Source organism: Pipistrellus hanaki (genome assembly GCF_964339955.1).
Source record: "Pipistrellus hanaki genome assembly, chromosome: 8".
Lineage (NCBI taxonomy): Eukaryota > Metazoa > Chordata > Mammalia > Chiroptera > Vespertilionidae > Pipistrellus > Pipistrellus hanaki.
The window spans coordinates 40,978,102-40,998,643 of record NC_140510.1 but is presented as its reverse complement, the minus strand read 5'-3'; the positions used below and the strand labels follow the sequence as shown (position 1 = coordinate 40,998,643).

At 34.6% G+C, this 20,542-nt stretch overlaps 1 protein-coding gene across 5 annotated transcripts in view; it reads right to left on the bottom strand.

Annotated features, from left to right (window-relative positions):
• The window catches only part of LOC311626364 (sodium channel protein type 2 subunit alpha), a 109,038-nt gene that overhangs the window by 19,418 nt on the left and 69,078 nt on the right, over positions 1-20,542 (bottom strand). For all 5 annotated transcript variants that reach the window (XM_084891565.1, XM_084891564.1, XM_084891567.1 and 2 more), the window contains 5 exons: positions 17,826-18,305; positions 10,508-10,628; positions 7,271-7,425; positions 6,926-7,099; positions 316-438 (listed from right to left, as the gene is read on the bottom strand). In XM_084891565.1, the coding sequence (XP_084747691.1) occupies positions 316-438; positions 6,926-7,099; positions 7,271-7,425; positions 10,508-10,628; positions 17,826-18,305 (1,053 nt within the window). The remainder of the gene's footprint in view (positions 1-315; positions 439-6,925; positions 7,100-7,270; positions 7,426-10,507; positions 10,629-17,825; positions 18,306-20,542) is intronic.

The window sequence follows — 20,542 nt, the reverse complement described above, 5'->3', positions numbered from 1 at the left end:
TGATTTATTTAAATTACACTGTGTGGGATTTCCTGAACATTTATAAATGGAATGAACATCATTTATCTTGACTCATATTAGAAGCCTCCACAACAAAAATAGAGATTGCCCACAGAGTGAAAACATCTAGTAAGGAACAAACACTCAGGCATTATAGTCTGTGAGCGTCCCCCGCAGTGACAAATATTATTGATTGACTGGTTATGTCAGTATGAATGCAGAAGACACAAACTTTCCATGGATGTGTCATTTCTAAGGTACAAAATGTCTGTTCTTGCTTATAATTTCGAAAAATTCTAAAGCATTTGGTCTTACCCTCATTCCTTCAAAGCGGGATAAGGCTCTCAGTGGCCTCAGAGCTCTTAGTGTCCTGAGGGATTTGATGGCACCAAGTTCTGAGTAACCCAAGGCATTTGCAGTCAAGCTGACCAAGGAGACCTATTCAGAAAAAGGAACACAATTTTCTTATTTACAGACAAAAATGCTTACACAGTTCAACAGTTCAACCTTGCTCTATGCCAGTGTTTCCCAACCTTCTTTCATGATGAGAATCACCTGGTGGAGTTGTTAAAACACAGATTCCTGAATCCCAACTAAGAAGTGCTAAACTAGAATTTTTGGGAACATATAGGTAAAATTGCATACCTAACTTAGTGCTCTGTATATAACATCTGTGTTAGAGCACTAGTGCTCTGTATATAACATCTGTGTTAGAGCACTAGTTAAGTATACAATTTTACCTATATGTTCCCAAAAATTCTAGTTTAGCACTTCTTAGTTGGGATTCAGGAATCTGTGTTTTAACAACTCCACCAGGTGATTCTCATCATGAGAGAAGGTTGGGAAACACTGCTCTATGCAATGAACAAGCAGTTCTCAAACGTCACTGAGTATCAAAATCACCTGGAGGGCTTGTAGAAACAGAAAGGTCCTGACAGAGTCTGATTCAACAGGTTTGGGGTGGGGCTTGATAATTTGTGTTTCTTAACATTTCCAGGTGAATCTAATGATAGGGATGGGTGAGCCACACTTTTAGAACCACTATCAAAAACTTATGAAAAAGGAAAAAACATATGCAGGTTCTCTTTCCAAGAATCTTGACATGAACATTTTTGTAAATTAAGTGTAAAGCAAGAAAAATAATGGCACAGATATGCAATCTTCATCTATGTAGCTGTTGAGCAGACCTGAAAGGAAAATTGAACCTTGGTACAAGTAGACAAGTAACTACAAAACACTGGTGAATCGGAACATAAACTCATTCAGAATGATCTTGGCCTCTTCATAGTGGCTTTGTCTTCATGTAAATTTTAGTGTGAAGGTGTAAAGGTATTAATTAGCTCAAATCTATAATAATAAAACCCTAATATACTAATTAGACCAGACAGGCGAAAGACCTTCCAGACATCCTTCCGGAAAACCTTCTAGATCACATATGTCAAACACAAGGCCAGCGGGCCAAATCCAGCCCACCAGGCCTTGCAATGTGGCCCGCACCGCGCTGTCATCACTGCACTCCGCTGTCAGTTTATGACATTGTCAGTTTATGACTGTTCAGTAAACCATTCGGCCCGCGATTTAGGCTGGATTTTAGATTTTGGCCCCTTCTCTGATTGAGTTCGACACCCCTATTCTAGATGAAGCCAGAGCTGTGAAGGCCCAGGCAAGCCCCTGAGGCTGCAAGAATCTTGTGCATCGGGACTCTAGTTAATTTATAAAAGCTTAGATTTTAGTATAAGTATCTAGAAATTACAAAAAAAAACATTTTCTTTAATCATGTGTACAAATGAATAATGTAGTTGGTATAGTTTTAAAGTCTCAGCTGACAAAAAAGGTAAGTACTGTCACAGGTGACACAGAAATATCTGACTTCCATTGAAATTACACAGGAAACTCATTAAAATTATGTAAGCTAAAAACTATATATATCTATATATATCTATATATATATCTATATATATGTGTGTGTGTGTGTGTGTGTGTGTGTGTGTGTATATATATATATATATATATATATATATATATTCTCCTAAAGTGCACCTGAATTTCAAAAGCAGATAAATAAAAATAGATGTATAATATAGTTTTAAGACTTTGGCATTAATAGATATTTGAAAAAAATATTTTTTAAGAAAAATAGCAGTAAGTGAAACAAAACATTTTTACAATAAAATGATATTCAAACTTATTTTGCACATGTAATCTAAAATAGCAAAACTTCTAAATTTGGAATAAAATTGAGCTATAAAATATTATTTTAAAGTGTGCTATATATTTTTCCTAAAATCTAAACTTCTAGGCTTTGTTAGTCTCCTCCTCACAGATGATTTAAACGTTAAGTTACAAATTGTCTTTGGCCTCTAAATAATTTCCATTTTATTCCATCCATCAGTTATCCATCCACCAAATTTCTCTCCCTTAAAGGGTGAGCTTTCATTGTTACTTTTCATAGACAATCTTCGATGGCTTCTACTTTATTAAATCTCTAGTGTCCTGGTGTATGAAATTCAAGCATGGGGGGTGTCCCTCAGCCCCCTGCACCCTCTCCAATCTGGGACATCCCTCTCTCAATTGGGACCGCTGGCTCCTAACCTCTCACCTGCCTACCTGCCTGTTCAACCCCAACTTTCCCCCCCTCTCCCCCTCGCCAACCAAATCACTCCCAACTGCCCTCCCCTCCTGACCTGATTGCCCCTAACTGCCTCTGCATCGGCCCCTCCACCTTGGCTTTGTCCAGAAGGACTCTAGGTCTAATTAGCATATTACCCTTTTATTACTATAGGTAGGTCTAAATCTCCTTGGATGGCATCTCAGGTTCTCCAAACTCTTCTCCAACTTACCTTTCCTATCTTATCATCCATTTGCAGAACGCTTTCCCTCACTCTGCAGCACTGTGCTTACCCTCCAGCACTGCTTGTTTCTTGAACAGGCCCTGTGGGCAGACATCAGTATCTGAGCTTCTTGTTGCCCCTCCCCTCATCTGTACCTGCTGACATTCTCCTCCCTTAAACTCTAGCGCACACTGCACTGCCCTCAAGACTTTCCTTCTCCCTCAGTGAAATGAATGGACAATACACATGTCATCTTCTAGTTGAAAACATATCTGTCCTCACAAGACAACTATCAGTTCTGATAGGTCTGGAAAAATGACATTCACATTAGTTTCTTCAATTAAAAAAAAAATAGATGATTAATAAATATATCAATGTAAGGCAAAGTATTGTTTAGTTTAATATTCCAAACTAATTGTGTTTTGTTTTTTTTTAAATCCAAGAAGGTACATATCAGGATATGTTAGGTAATATGAACACCAGCTACAGGACTAGATTTCTCTTAAGGATTTCTTTATATTCAGGTAGTATTGACTTAATGCCTTTATTATTATACTAGAGGGGAAAGGGGATCCCTCAGCCTGGCCTGCACCCTCTCGCAATCCAGGATTTTTCAGGGGATGTCCAACTGTTGGATCAGGCCTAAACTGACAGTCAGACATCCTTCTCTCAGTCTGGGACTGCTGGCTCCTAACTGCTCGCCTGCCTATCTGATTGCCCCTAACTACTCTGCCTGCCTACCTAATTACCCCTAACCACTTTCCCTGCCTGCCTGATTGCCTCTAACTGCTTGCTAGGGGGCAGAGCCAGCCAGGGCAAGGGGCTGTGGTTGTTCTGGTCTCTGGTCATTCTGGTTGTTTCCTATTTCAGTCTTTGGGCTTTTATTATATAGGATAGTATGTTAAACATAAGATGTTTTATTATACATTTATCAAGTATTTTAACCATATAAAGATAATAAGGAAAAGAAAAAATGTCATCTATAAACTATTATACAAATAAAAGAATGGTATAGTTTAGTTATATATTTTTATTTTTGGTAATGTCTAAACATAAAGATTTTAAATATTTATTGTCATTTATTGCCAGAAAATTTCTGATGTGATTTTGTATGTAATTTTATATGGTATATTTAATAGTAGATTTGCTTCAGGCAGATTAGGAAAAAAATAAAACAAATTTATTTTTCTCTGCTAAATGCAAATATCTATTACCGTGTTTCCCCGAAAATAAGACATCCTCTGAAAATAAGACCTACTTACAGGTTTCCTTCTGAGTGAAATATAAGGCATCCCCCGAAAATAAGCCCCCCCCCCCCAGGCTCTGTCTCAGAAACTTTGTGAAACCTAAACTGAAGAAGTTGTGACTTGGGTGAAGAATTCATGGGAGAAAATCACTGACAACTGCATTGCAAATGCACTGCAAGCAGGCTACCTTGACAAGAAGTACTCATTTAAAGACAGTGCTATTGCTAAACATGAGAGGTTTGGTTCACTGAATCTGAAAGAAATGGATTCACAAGAAATTCACCAGGAAATTCAGGAATTGGATTGTTATGATGATGTTCCAGAAGATGATGATATGATTGTCATTGAATAAATGAGTAAATTCTTGATAGTGTAGGATTCACAGTTTGTCTGGTTTGTGTTGACAACTACCATACTACCGTATACAGGTAATAAATTTCCTTTATTTTTATTTAACAATAAATGTGTACCGGATTCTTCTTCATGGAAAAATAAGACATCCCCTGAAAATAAGACCTAGCACATCTTTGGGAGCAAAAATTAATATAAGACACTGTCTTATTTTCGGGGAAACAGGGTACATAATTTTTTCTTGTGTTCAGTGATTAGAAAGGTCATAGTGGATTAAAAATCATTTTTTTTACCTGAAACTGTAAAAAAACTTTCTTCAAGAGTCTATTTTTCTCTTTTGCTAACATGATATTTAAATTTTATATATCAAAATATGTCCTTAATTGCCAAGAAATTATTAAAATTAATAGAATATTATCTTTACAATGAACTATTAAACACATTGTACTTTCCTGAAAATTCTGTTTTCTTCCTCTATGTTGATGGTGATCATCAATCTGTTCTCCTCCCCACATCCTCATTCCCTGTGCTCACCAGCTGCCCTAGACTTTATTTTTATTATAATCCTTTGTTGTTGAAAGTATTACATATGTCTCCTATCCTCCCATTGACACCTCCAGCCCCCTGCCCTCCAGCCCAGGCCTTTAGCACCCTATTGCCTGTGTACATGGTCCATGCATATATGCATACAAGGTCTTTGGTTATTTACCTCCCACTCCTATCCACCCTCCCCTACCTTCCCTCTGAGATTCCGCACTCTGTTCTATGCTTCTATGTCTCTGGATCCATATCAGCTCATTTTCTTACTTAGATTCCACATGTGAGTACCATCATGTGGTACTTGTTTTGTTATGACTGACTTATTTCACTCAGCATGATGCTCTCCAGGTCCCTCCATGAGGTCTCAAAAGGTAAGAGAACCTTCTTTATCACTGCTGCATAGTGTTCCATGGTACAAATGTATCACAACTTTTTTATCCACTCATTTACTGATGGGCACTTGGGCATTTCCAGATCTTAGCAATTGTAAATTGTGCTGCTATGAACATATCCCCTAGATTTGTCTAGACAAAAAGCCTTTAAATTCCTTTCTCTTCATTCTGAATGAATTGATAATTTGAAAGGCATTTAAGAAGTAAATCTCCAGAACTAAATAAACATGATTTAAAACTTTTTGTTCAGTATGATCTTACATTTTTGAATAAAAGATGAGATGTTCCTCAAACTTCTCACTCAGAAATCAGGAGTAACCTCATGTTCAATGTTTTAAAGCCTCTTATACTCTGGTTCTCCATCTTACTTTATTTCCAACACCAATGCAGTTTAATAAACCTTTAAATAATTAGTTCATAGCCAAACTCTTTCAACCATCATACAAATCAAGAAGTGTCTATTGCTATTTGGACTTTCACATTTCTTTGTAATTAGTAAATCATCTTTGGGACAAGCACTTTTCAACAATCTCTGGTGATAACAAAGATGCTAATGTCAAAGATGTGAATAATTTAAATACATTTATTGTATTAAATGTGAGAGTGAAAAAAGCAAACTATATTAACATATTATGTGTATAGCTTGGAATGTTAAATATTAATTTAAAGCTAACTCAATAATGATAACATAGCATTTGACTGCTGTTTCACCTATGAAAGTATATATATATATATATATATGTAAGTTGGCCAAAAACAATAAATAAATAAAAAGGTTTTGCGACTTTGTATCATTGAGAAAATAGAAATCACCATTTATATTTGGGCCCATGCAGACAGAATTGATGGAGAGCTCACTATATATATGCTAAACATTATTGCGAGGACTAACATGCAGCACAAACATGTCAAACTCACAGCCCACAGGCCATATGTGGCCTACAATGAATATTTTTGCAACCCAGACATCATAACAGTATATAATAAATATTTTAATAAAAATTTCGTAACTTAATTTTTACAATATCCTATTGTACATAATTATTAACAACAAACTACAATGTTCGCTAATGACTACTATAATCATGTTGCATTCATTTTCCTATGCACCTTGCATGCAGGTGCACCATTTCTCTCCACTAATACTAGCAGCGAATATTTTAGCAGCAGATGGCCACGTCATTCATCTTGGACTGACTTGTTTGGTGTGTGCATCAGGAAATATTTCACTTTCGGAGAACAAGAAAAGTAGGTTTACTTGCATTACGCTTATTAATTTGTGCAGTTAATCAGTGTCTGGAAAGTTAATGTTCAAGAAAAAAATATTAATTTCTATTAAAATGTTCTATTATTTTATGCTAATGATTACTCATTTATCTCGGTCCTTTGTATCTAGCACATCTCTATTGAAATAAACCTATGTTCCTATGAAAATTGAAGCTTTTGTTTTTTTGCAGCCCACATAAACTTAAACCTCGTTTATTTGGCCAGTGTTAGCCTTTGAGTTTGACATGCTTGATGTATCATTACATGCCAAAGGACTGAAACAGTGAAGAATACTCACATCCACAATCAAAAAATCTAGCCAGCACCAGGCATTGGTAAAATACATTTGAAAACCATATGCAACCCACTTGAGAAGCATTTCCAGGATGAATATGTAAGTGAAAACTTTGTCAGCATATTCTAATATGGTCTTAATTGTTTTTCGCTGCTCAATATATATATCTTCAAAGGCCTGTAAGGAAAAAAGTCCAATTAGACTTCATTGTACTAACTGTCGCTGATGGATAGCTTATTAGAAAATATCACACAATGCCTCTCATCCTCACGAACAACTTATTGTAAAAACATGAACTAGGAGGTTCATTGAGAGGAAAGGTAAAGGAACAGATCATATGTCACTTACCAGTGCCCCACTGCTGAGCAGAATCATGAAGACAATGAAGGTTTCAAACCAGTTGTGCTCCACTATTTTATAGCAAGTTTTTCTCAAGTTCCACCAGAGTTTTCCTCTGCCTTCTTCTATGCTTATCTGGCAACACTTAAACTTCCGTACACAGTCTAAAATTTGTCAAAGTAAAGGAAGAAAAAGAAAATACTCTTTGATTATGCACATTTGTGTTGGTGGGAGATTCATCTATATTATTATTTGACAACTAGTAAATGACTTCCATTTCTTAAGATGGCTTCCACTTATAGAAATCATCTATAATGTTTTTAAATTACTCATTCCACACATTTTTATGTTTATGTGACTATTACATTGGATTATATTGCATTATAAAGACATAGAAAAACAGACAGAAAATTAAAATCACTAGAAGTTGATAATTTCATTCATATGTGGATATTTGTACATTTGAATTCTAATTATTTCACTTAATAGTGTAATATAAACATTTCCTTTTAAAAAATAAATGTTTTTATTGCTTTTAGAGATAGGAAAATGGAAAGAGAGAGAGAGAGAGAGAGAGAGAGAGAGAGAGAGAGAGAGAGAGAGAGAGAGGAGATAAACATTGAATGAGAGAGAAACATTGAAAAGTTGCCTCTTGCATATATCCCAACTGGGTATGTACCCTGAGGGGAATCAAGCCAGCAACCCTCAGGTGCATGGGACCATGCCCAACCAACCAAGCCACACTAGCCAGGGCGAGTATTTCATTTTTAATTATCAGTAAATAGAATATGAAAGGTTTCACAATACCTCTAAACAAGATTACCAGACTTAACAAGAATTTATATAATTATTTCACTATTATTGAATATTTATGTAGTTTTAATTCTGGCTATTATTAGCAATAATGTAATAAATACCTTTGTGAAATTTGTGGGCTACTAGATCAAAGGCTTGCAAATAATATTTATTGAATATCTGTTGTATTCAAGGACTTGTATTGTACAAATTATAATATTAGAATGTTCAAGACATAGCCTTGCTCTAAAAACAATATGCATTTTAAGCAGGAGAGATTCTATAATTACAAAAAATAATAATTATCACAAATAAGGTATTGTGAAAGTTTGTGGGCAGAGATTAATTTCTGATATTGAGCTTTAAGGAGGTAATGGATTTGAGATGAGATTTTAAAACATGTGTAAGAACCAGTTCTAGTACCTGGAGCTGTAAGGAAAGCAGAAACAATGGTAAAGGTGGAACTTGGTGAGATGAATGCCTGGAAGTTACATGACAGAGAGGATTAGGAATCAGGACTAGAAAAGATACTGAGAGCTAATCTGAAAAGAGGACCTGAATGAGAAAATTTACATTTTACCTGCTATCTAATGGGGGAAATATTGTAGAGATTTTTTTGTAAGTTATGAAGCTTTACCCGATAAGAACACTGATTTTAGAATCATGTAAGCCTGTTTTGAAAACTGGATAGAAGAAAGAAGATGGGAAAGGAGTTCAGAGTCTGAGACACAATCCACTGAATGTTCAGGAAAGTGAAAGCAAGGGTAATGGTGATGACAGTGATCAGGAAACAAAAGATACTGCTGAGCTGACAGGACCTGGCAGCGCACAGAGCTCGGTGGCCCTGGTGTGTGGGAGCCAGAGGAGCCAGGAGACAGGGTTCACTACGAGAGAGGACTCTTATGTATGAATAGAAGAATGGTTACCTCATCTGCAAGGAGCACAGTATTTTACTGAATAGATATTTATCAGATGCTATTTCATAATGTAAGCAGCAGATCATATCCTTTGTTGCATGAAAATTTAATGAAGTGCTATTAAATGTTATTAGTTTCTCATTAAGAAATATAGGGCATATTTGTTGTTTTCTCAGGGCAAGATCATTTTGATATTTCTGTTTCCCAAAGGACTGAGGAGAATTACATGTCCTAAATATATTCATTGCAATTAATTAAATGAAACTGTAATTTCCCCCCTAATGAGGATATGAGATGAAAAGACACTATTTAAGCAAAAAGAAAGACCAGATTAGTAGGAATAATAAATGAAAAAAATATTGAGAAACTGGTTTATCTCTAAGATAGAAGAAAGGGGCCTACTCTGTATCTTTTTTATTCTTAAATAAAAACTGAAGCAAATATAACAAAAATACTTAAATTGTCAAAGTTGGTCAGTATCTATAAATTATTCATTATTATTGTCTATAATGCTATTCTGGTAATATTTCATTCTTAATTTTTTTAACTTTGTAAAAGACAATGTTGATAGCATCATTTTTATTTATTTATTTATTTATTTATTTATTTAAAAAATATATTTTATTGATTGTTTACAGAGAGGAAGATAGAAGAACAGAGAGCTAGAAACATCGATGAGAGAGAATCATCCATCAGCTGCCTCTTGCACACCCCCTACTGGGGATGTGCCCGCAACCAAGGTACATGCCCTTGACTGGAATCGAACCCGGGACCTTTCAGTCCGCAGGCTGATGCTCTATCCACTGAGCCAAACTGGTTTCAGCGATAGCGTCATATTTATTATTATGCATACTAGAGGCATGAATTCGGGCATGGGTGGGGTTTTGCTCCCAAAGATGCGCTAGGTCTTATTTTCAGGGGATGTCTTATTTTTCCATGAAGAAGAATAAGGTACATATTTATTGTTAAATGAAAATAAAGGAAATTTATTACCTGTATACTGTACGGTAGTACGGTAGTTGTCAACACAAACCAGACAAACTGTGAATCCTACACTATCAAGAATTTACTCATTTATTCAATGACAATCATGTCATCATCTTCTGGAACATCATCATAACAATCCAATTCCTGAATTTCCTGGTGAATTTCTTGTGACTCCATTTATTTCAGAATCAGTGGACCAAATCTCTCATGTTTAGCCTAGGGGGAGGCCTAATTTTTGGGGGGATGCCTTATATTTCACTCAGAAGGAAACCTGTAAGTAGGTCTTATTTTCGGAGGATGTCTTATTTTCGGGGAAACACGGTAGTTAACAGCATTTTCAAGAGCTGAATAGGATCCACAAAATTAAGAATATCTGATCATATAAATTAAATCTTACCTCTTTAAAAAAATCATCTTTTTTTAATATAGAAAAAGTAAAGCAAACAAATAATGGTTGTTAGATAGATGTAGATGATTGAAAAGGGGGAGGGCAGTGGGTGGATGGCTAAGAGGAGTCTACTGGACACACATGCATTGTTTCTCTTACTTTCTGTGAAACAGGCTTCCGGTTCCAGAGATTCTTCAGGTTCAACTTCAGGTTGTTCTCCCTCAGCGGGAGCTCCTATATCAACTGTGCTGCCTTCTGATGAGCTAGTTGCATTTAACTTCTGAAAATCAATTCCACAGAAAAGCTTTTAAAATGCTTTCTTTACTCTATAATATAAAAATTCAAAAGGTATGCCCTCAAGTCTTCAGAATGCATTCCCTTGATCTGTAATTTAAGAATATCTTAAACATAATGCCAATCTGCTTTATTAGAGGTAGGGGGTCACAAGATTAGATACAGCAATAAAGGATATTTTTTTAAATAATGCTCTAACAACTTATATAATTTTTAATTAAGCCGATCATAAAGATTCTGAAATAAAGTCCTGCAGAGAGCTCATGGAAACTACCAGAGTTGTATGGTTGACCATGATCTTGCTTCGGTAAATTAGTTTGCAAATGGTATAGTGTGCTTTATTCTAAAATTGTGACCCAACCAATGAAAGCTGTATTAGTGTATTTTCATGTCAAATGCAGAAAAGATTTGGTCAAATGCACATAAACAGCAGTAATCTAAATTTATCCACTTTTCATTGACATGAAAACATATACCATCAGTTATTATTAAATATATTCTATAGTTTTCTAACTCCCAAAAGAGCAGCACATTGTTAGCTTTATAGCAAGAGCTGATACTTTGCATTCTCTTTGGCCAATGCACTCCCATGTTTCACTGTGCATTTGGAAACTACTTGTTACTCTGGCACTCTTACCTGTTTTGTTAGTACAAGCAGAAATAAATCTTTGGTTGCTGTTTTGTTTTCCGCTAGGTTAAATCAAATACCACCAAAAGTATATGTTTATGTACTAGAAAGAAATTGTTTTAAATCTTGAAATGCAATAAACTTTAGCCAGGTCAGGTCCCTAATGGATCAGCATAAATGAAGAGACCCCAGCCTTTAACCTGATCTTACGATGCTGCAGTCATGACACAGGGCCAGGTATGAGTGCCACGTGGAACCAGAGTAGTTTGGGCCAGTGCATTCTCCAACCTGTTACAATGTTATTACCATTAATGCATAACATTAGGAAACGGCTGAGCTGGTAAGAGCTACATTATAAAGGGGATGAGGTAAGCACATGATAAAATGCAGGTTAGAATATATGTTGAACTATTATAAACTAGATGTAGTCAGAACTAGAAACATTCTATGCACATTTGGCCTAAGGAGTCTATCAATTATCCTGGGGAAATGGTTAATTTATTGTACGAAAATAATTTTTTATATAAAATATTTACTTGACAAGTGGTGCTCATGAAGTAAAATATTTATGGATAATCTATGAGATTGAATGCTTTGTCTGGTCCTGACCAGGGAGCTCAGTTGGTTAGAGTATCAGCCAAGATATGCCAAAGTTACAGGTTTGATACCCCACCGGGGCACATATGAGAAACCAACAGTGAATGTATAAACAAGTGGAACTAATTGATGTTGTTCTTTCTTTTTCTCAAAATCAATATTTTAAAAATCAGAAATGTATCTTATGTAATTTAACAATATCAATTATGGACATGTAAATATTATATATGTCTGCCTTGGAAATAGTTTGGGCATTGCTTTTTAATTTGACCAAATTAATGAAATCAAGGATTATATATTGTAAGGTGTTTACAGGTTGCTGATTTATTTTTTCTACTTATCAACTATATCACAATATTGATAGATAATCAATTATAATATTTTTGTCAACAAAATTTAAATATAGTTTGTTTTAAGATGAAATGTCAAAGTAAAATTTATTACAAATATTCTAAATTTTTGGACTATTTCATTTTCCTGTCCTTGTCTTAGATATTTGTAGCCTTTTTACATACATAATCAACTAAGAAATGATTTAATTACCCTCTCCTTGCAACCCATCCGATTCACAGGAAGTAGTTACTTATTAGGGATCTGAAAATACTGATCTTATCATTTGCAGGATGTTGAAATATGATATAAGTAATCAGAAAAACTGAAGCACAATTATATCTGATCTAACTACACACAGCCCACAATTAGAATTGGATAGCATTCCTCTTAGAAACAAACATCACACTGCAAAGACAGATTAGGGGAAGACCTGGGAGTGGGCCCAAGTAAAAACTGAGGATCCATATTCAGGGTGTTCTACACTCTCAAGCTGGCATTGGTCAGTTAGTGCATCAGGGTTGGGAATGTTGAAGGTACTCAATAAATATTATTTAAAAATGAATGAAAGAGTGGACTTCATATCATAATGGTTAGTCCTTGACAATGACTGGAAAAAGTCAACAGACAAGATATTCCAGGAAATCTTCATTCAAATGTTCAAAAGTTTCCAGAAGACCCTGCAGTATCAATTTATCAACCTTTTCATTTAGCACAGTGACTTAGTGTCAACATAAAATTAATAGATGCTTCTAAAATATTGCTTTGGGGATAGGCTTAAGGCCAAAGTTACACTTTAGTACTACACTTTAGTCCTTGTTACCTTCTTAAATAAGGAAGATGGAAAAAAAAATCAAAAGTATCATTATTAACATACTACATTATCCAGAAAACACTTTATTCTTTATAATGAAAACATTACCAAATTTTCTGACCCATGAATCTCAGGATCTTAAATCTCTTTCTTGGGATGGCAGAAGGAACCTCTGTGGCCTATCCTTCAGCAGATAACCAGTGCCCCAAACACACACGTATTTACTCCTTTTGTTCTTACAGGTTGTTTAGAGCTTTCTGTCGCTCTTCCTCACTAACCCACTGGAAAACTTGACTTTGAGAACTACACATTCTCCAGGATAAAATCATAGCTGTATTGAACTCATCCTACTATTGCTTATCCAAACCTTCTATATACATATTCCCCACCACCACCACCACCTCCACCTCTTAAGTATCAGAACTCAGTATGTTAGGTAGGAAGTTAGACTTGAGCAGCTGGGGTGAGGCCTGCCATGGGGTCTTGAACTGGGGTCAGACCAACATTGCCTTCAGACCGCCACTGGCAGTTGGGAGCCAGCTGCTTCTTGGCGCAAGATCAGAGGAAAATGACATGACCTCAATGTCAATGTGACCTTAATAAGGCCCTGGACTAATTATAATAAAAACTTGCATTTCAGTTTTCACCCCGCACCTCTATGGGTTTTTCTGTATGCATTATGGGTAAGGGCATGCCCAGAAGAAAGGTGGTTTCTGGCAGTCATCCCTGAATACAAATGAAGGCTCCATCCAGGAAACCTCCATTTTAAACCCAGAAATTTGGGGCCAATCTCTCTGTCTCTCTCTGTCTCTCTTCTGGCATGAACCTCCTTTGTAATGTATCTTCAGTAAACCCCCTTTTGCTTTACTACTTTCATTTCCATTGACCTTAAAATCTTTTCTGTGTCGATGAAAAGAACCCATGTTCCAGCCAGTAGCCCCAGTAGGTAACAAGTATGTATGTATTCTCTGGTAGGAAACTGACAATGCTTCCTAAGGGAGGATCAGAGACCTATTAAAAAATTGGAAACTGTAATGTGAGAGTTGAGAATAAATGAAATCAATTTGGTTTGTGTGCTTCTATACTTACTGCCACCAAATCTGCCTTTCCTCAGTTACCTCTCAACAAAGGCACATGGCAAATGGGATACTCAGAGAATAAGGAAACCCACCTTGACTTTTTTCAAGAAACTGAGAAAAACAAGCCATTATCCTAAGGAGTCATATACCGTGCTTTTTCTGAAGAATTATTATATAATAGGAAAAAAATTATAGTCCCTATGTATATGTGTTAAATCGTGAGAAATGATACTTCTCAGGTCTCATTTCACATATCATTCCTCCAATAGATGAGGCATTACCTTTTATGGGATCTAGAGTGGAAGTGACTGAATATTTTGCTCTAACGGATAAGAGAATGCTATAAGAATGGCACAATCATTTCTCCTTCCAAATAAGCAAATATGAGTAAGCTAGGGTTGTTTCATAGTTTTGATGACAGAAGGAGAGGAAACTGCATCTAAGTGACAAACTAATGATCTTTAAAAAATCATTGTAATCGAGTAATTTGCTTAGTATATTTTAGCACATAAATGTGACTTCAACACCAGAAAATGAAAGATCCACCAAATGGATCTCATGGAACGGGATAATCTTCATTTATGTACGGTAGTCCCATGACAAGGAAGGTCCCTCCTTCTCAAAAACACCAAAGAAACAGGAGCTCACAATGATTTTTTTTTCCTGTATAGGAGTCTGCATGACATATTTAAATAATATTTTTCAGGAGAAAATACAGGAGAGACAAAACACAAAGGACTGAGGAACAATAGGATAAAGAAAATGGATTCCAGATCTATTTTCTCTCTGAAAATACCACCTATAATACTTTTTTTTTTTTTGTATTAAAAAAACATTTTTTTCTTTTTTTTTTTTTTTTCAATCTTAGGAGCTTTTAGGGGTAAACAATAGAATCTCCAAGGGGGTCATATTCTAAATGCAAAATACTTTTGGTCAATTGCTAAATAAAGCAATGCTATTTTCTCTAAAATTAAGCAGATAAAAATTATACCCATGCTGATAGCAGCCAAAACATAAACATTCCAATTCATTTACATTATTATGACATAAAGGCATCCTTCAGGAAGTTTGCACATGTATAAAGGATTGCTTTAATTTGCAGATTATCCTTCAGAAAAACTTAATATGATACTGAACAAAAACAATTACCAATAAAGCACACTCATTGAGGCTATATTTTAAAAAAAAAAAAAAAAGGTAATTGAAAAATAAATTTAACAGAGGGGGGGTGGCAATAGAAAGCTTTTCTGCCAGAGTCCTTCAAAGAGCACCTACATTTCTCCTTAGGCCCTCAGCATGTTAAAAACTCTGTAATGTTAAATGGAAATTAAATAATCCATAAAGGCATGCACTTTCACTTTACACGGAGCATAATTTCCATTAAAAAATCTATGTAAGGAAACTAGCAGCTAAATCGTTTTTTTAAAAGTTGGGTTGCCAGACTTGCCTGACCAGCGTAAGAGCAAGCTGTGCATGTTGTTATTTTACTGCCAATGGATGGGCAAGGAATGTAGCTGAGTAACATGCAGGCCAGTCAAAATTCATTTAGAAACTGATTCTATTTATATATGTACAACTTGCTTGGGTAACCTGGGTAAAAGTGGTGGCACGAGCCTCTGGCTGGTTAAAAAACACCAGCGCTGCATTCTTGATGGCTCCAGCTTGATTTTTTACTCCTGTGAGAAGTAAGAATGGTAAGCAGTGAAGGTCACCAGATTGCACTAGTAAATTTCACTTTGAAAAATCAAGCATGCTTTCAACATTATTAAAACGCTCAAGAAAAATCAATCATTCAAAATCACAAAGTGTAAAAGGAATCACATTAAATATAGTAAAAATAACATAGGAGTTAAAGCATATATGATCAGGATGAATTTAAAATGATATGCTCTAGAGAATCTACGGAACTATCAAAGAATCACGCAAATTTGGCAAAGACAAAATAGAAGAGTATTTAGCTCAAGCACCTAAACAACCTCTGGCCCACTTGGTTAATCTGCCCTATAAAAAGAAAATCACTTAGGCATTTCAAAAGTTAAAAAGTGCTTCATTTCCGCCCTTTAATATTTTAACCACTTAGAAAGAATATCAATAAGACTCAAACCACTTCTTAAAACTCTACATGCAATATTGAACAGCATAATCCCATCCCACCAGCTAAGAAAAGGACAAGATAAAAATAACTTGAAGACTAAAACAGATATTTCAGGTGGGAATATTGGGATTATTTCAATTCTCTTTTGTTTTCTAGTGATAGACCTATCACATTAAATACCAAAAGATTAAAGCCTGCACATATTCCCTTCCTAAACTATTGCCTAATCTTTTATGAGTTTATATTTAGGAAGCTTGAAATGAAGCCATAATTGAAAAAATTCTCCAAATAATACATTTTAACACCCAGGTAACAATCTCTATGGTTGGGAAGGTATTGAGAGGACTCGATAGCTGAAGCAATAAAATAATTTTATTTACTATGGGAAGGTCAGTTGTCTGCCTCCAATTCCAAAGTACTGAGTTCACATATATTATTTTTGGAGTACTTAACTCATACAGAAAACACACGACAAATTTAATGATAAGAGGAAAAATTGGGAAGACAGTTTGGATTTTCCTGCTATTAAGCCCCAGCTTACTGGATGCTCCTTTAATGTCAAACCTAATGCTTTGTGGGGAGACACAATACATGTTCTTTTGGAGAAGCTTGAAGCTTTAAAATTTCTGAATAAAGAAGACTGGATGTCAAGTTACCTACACCTCAAAAAATACTCAAACTTAGCCAAAAGCTTAAACTGTCTGAGGGCTGCAACATTTGATTATTTATAATCCATTCTTAGTATATATAAGACTCTAAGCATTCATAAAAATAAAAATTTACTTTGGTTTTGGTTGCTATTTTTATTTATTTACACAAGCTTTTGTTACTGGGAAAGCCATCCATATTTTTGTATAGGTAAACAATTAAATACTGAGGATTTCAATTCCTTTTTCTCCTTACCCCAACTCTGTGCATTAACCTATAAACAAACAAAAACATACTCTAATACTCATACCTATGGTGAATCAAAGAATACTTTAAACTACCCAGACTCTTACTGTAGTTATTAAATGCACAATTTTACATTCTATAAAATATCATGCAGGCACTGGGCTCAATAGAGTTACAAATATTTTTCAGTGTGATTCCTCATCAATATCTTCACTTCCTTAAATTATTTACTTCACAAAATATGAAAGTATATGTTAATATCAAGCCAAGATTAAAATCAGATTTTCTATGAATAAGTATACTTATGGAAACTAATTAAAATCACATTTTATGGAGTATTTCCTAAGAGCCAAGAATATAGCAAAATCAGAATCGGAACTTACCTTCTCACAAAGTATTTTTGATACATATAAAAAAAACACACACCATTTTGGGATAATTATAAGGAAGAAAGTGGATAATCAGAGGCATTTTTACAAATCTAAATTTATATTTAAATACTTAGAAAAATCCATATTAATCTAATTTTTAATATTATCAATAATTCAAAATAGCAGATACTTGAAAAATTAGCCAGCAGATTACTTGTCTAGCTATATTTTAATATATCATTGATTTATCACCAATTTGCCATAGAAAATGTATCAATTGATATTTCCTATTTTCTTATTGAAAGAAAACATAATTTTTAAATAGTTTGATATTTTAAAGCTTAATACCAAAATATCTTATTTAAAAACACCTACCTCTTTGCTTTCCTCCATATCTGACTCGCTGCTGAATTCTTCAGTATTTAAATTTTCAAAGTCAGATTCTCCAACAGCAATTGGTACAGTCACAGTAAGGCTGGGGTTGTTTATAAATGACATGTAATCACTTTCATCCACGACATATTTTTCTACACTGCTTCCTATGCCACTGGTAGTTCCATTCCCATCTTTGAGATAATTGAGGTCTTTGCCTATTTCTATGGTGGTATGGTTGGAAATACAGCTGTCTTTTTTGTTATTCAGATCTTCAAGAGGTTTAATCTCATCTAAAGCTTTCTGCTTTCTAACAATGGCTTTCTGAATAAATTCATGTGCTTTTCTTTTAACATAATCGATTCCTCTCTGCATCCTTCCCACAGCAATCTGGAGGTTGTTCATTTCGTTATCATCATCAGTGGCAGCAAGGTTGTCAGAGCTGAATGAACTTAAAAGCAAGGCCAGGAAGAGGTTCAGAACCTAAAACATAAGAGGAAATTAGGTGACCAAAACATTCTGTCACTTCAATGGTTATTTGTTTTCTAAAATTATTCTTAAACTTAGTTTTTCATAAACTTCTTTTTTTCTAGCTCATCATCAACTATCCTGGAAAAAAAAAGTGAATGAAATAAATACCTGGCTAATATAAAATGATGCTATTAACATAATTTCCTTTTTGTCATTGCAAAATTACTGAAGCCATTGTTGCATAATATATCTATATTAAGTTTCATTCAAAAAGAGGAATCTTATAGATAATAGTACAGTGAAAAAGAAAAAAAAAGAAGTTTTAATTGGGATGCAAACTATTTTGCTCATGTAACCTGGATTTTCTAGGACAATAATAATTTATTATCATTTTATTTTTAAAACCAAAGATTATTCTAATATATTTAAATATGCTTTGATTTTTATGTATTTATACCAATTTTTCCACCTAGGTAACTTGCCAAATTAGGGGGAAAAAAACAAAAAACCTTTTACTAGATCAAAAACCAGATTATTTATTTTTTGGCTCAGAAAATCAAGGCCACTATATTTATACAATAGTTGAAAATATTACAAATAAATATTTGTTATAAAATAATGGTGGTGCTAAGATTGAGTTTAAGATTGTGGAACAAAGTTATTTCCATGAATAAGACCAGTAATTAGTCTATAAATCTCATCTCCAAAAATAGGCTTCATTGGTATGAGTGTGTGAAAAGAATACTAACATATTTTGATTCATGTAAAATTTTGGGAAGCTATTATATCTGGACAACTCAAAATAGATATGTCAACTTTTCTTCTTACCAAGTTAAAACTTATACCTCAATTAAAGACATTTCAAGTCCAAATTCCTTGACAAAACCTTTCCTTGTCTTTCCAAAGTAATTTTTCCATTTTGGGAACTTGACATACGGCACTTTGTTTTTTATATCTTTGACATGTATTAGATACTTCCTATTTTTACTTCTGTTCGATTAAATGTATTATTACTGTGTCATATTTATTTTCCTATCATCTTTCCCAGGCCTCCAGGACTCAGTACAGAGGTGCTAGGCATGGTTCTTTTTACAGAGACATGATAATAAGTGATTCTTGAGTCAATGTTACTTGTTCATACTCTAGTTTAAGGCATCCAAGACTTCATGTACTCTTAATGGACTGAGAGGATCACTAATTGCTTTTTAAACTTCAATTAGTGGAAAACTCAAATTTGAAACACTCTAAGTAAAAATGAAGTGAGTGGCTGTCCTTAGTAATTCTTCCATGCTTTAGCATAAGAACTGAAAGATAAAAGCCAGAAATAGCCTTCTCCATGACTAATAGGAGGTTTTAGTGATGAAGAACAACTTCGGCTCAAAACGTATCTTAAGAGTTCGTTATAGATCCTGTTGTAGTTCATAAGCATGATGATTGGGTGTGTATGCTCTTGTGTGAGATACCCCTTCCTGAAACCTTGTTACATTGGCACATTATTCATATGATGTGAAAAAAAATTATGTTATATATTTCTATTGTAGCTCAATAAGAAAAAAATAATAATTGAAACACTTCTAAAAATACTTATGTGTGATCCCACTCCTAGAAATATATCCCAAGAAACTAAAAACACCAATCAGAAAGGGTATACGCACCCCTATGTTCATAGCAGCACAATTTACCATAGCTAAGATTTGGAAACAGCCTAAGTGCCCATCAGCAGATGAATGGATTAAAAACCTGTTGTACATTTACACAATGGAATACTACACTGTGGTAAAAAAAAAAAAAAAAAGAAATTCTTACCATTTGCAACAGCATGTATGGTACTGGAGAGCATTATGCTAAGTGAAATAAGCCAGTCCAAGAAAGATAAATATCACATGATATAACTCATTTGTGGAATATAATGCACAACATAAACTGATGAACAAAAACAGGTTCAGAGACAGAGAAGCATCAATCAGACTGTCAAATCTCAGAGGGAAGGTAGGGGAGGGCAAGGGTAAGGGAGAGAGATCAACCAAAACACTTATATGTATGCTTACAAGCCTAACCAATGGACACTAGCACCAGGGGTGTAAGGGCATGAGGAGGGGGGAATGGGGGAATAAGTACAAATATGTAATACCTTAATCAATAAAGAAAAAATAAAAAAAATAAAAATGCTATGTGGATTTCAATAGTATAAACTATACCTAGCTTCTGAAATAATGAATAATTGAGACTTGGAACTGGTCTTGATACAA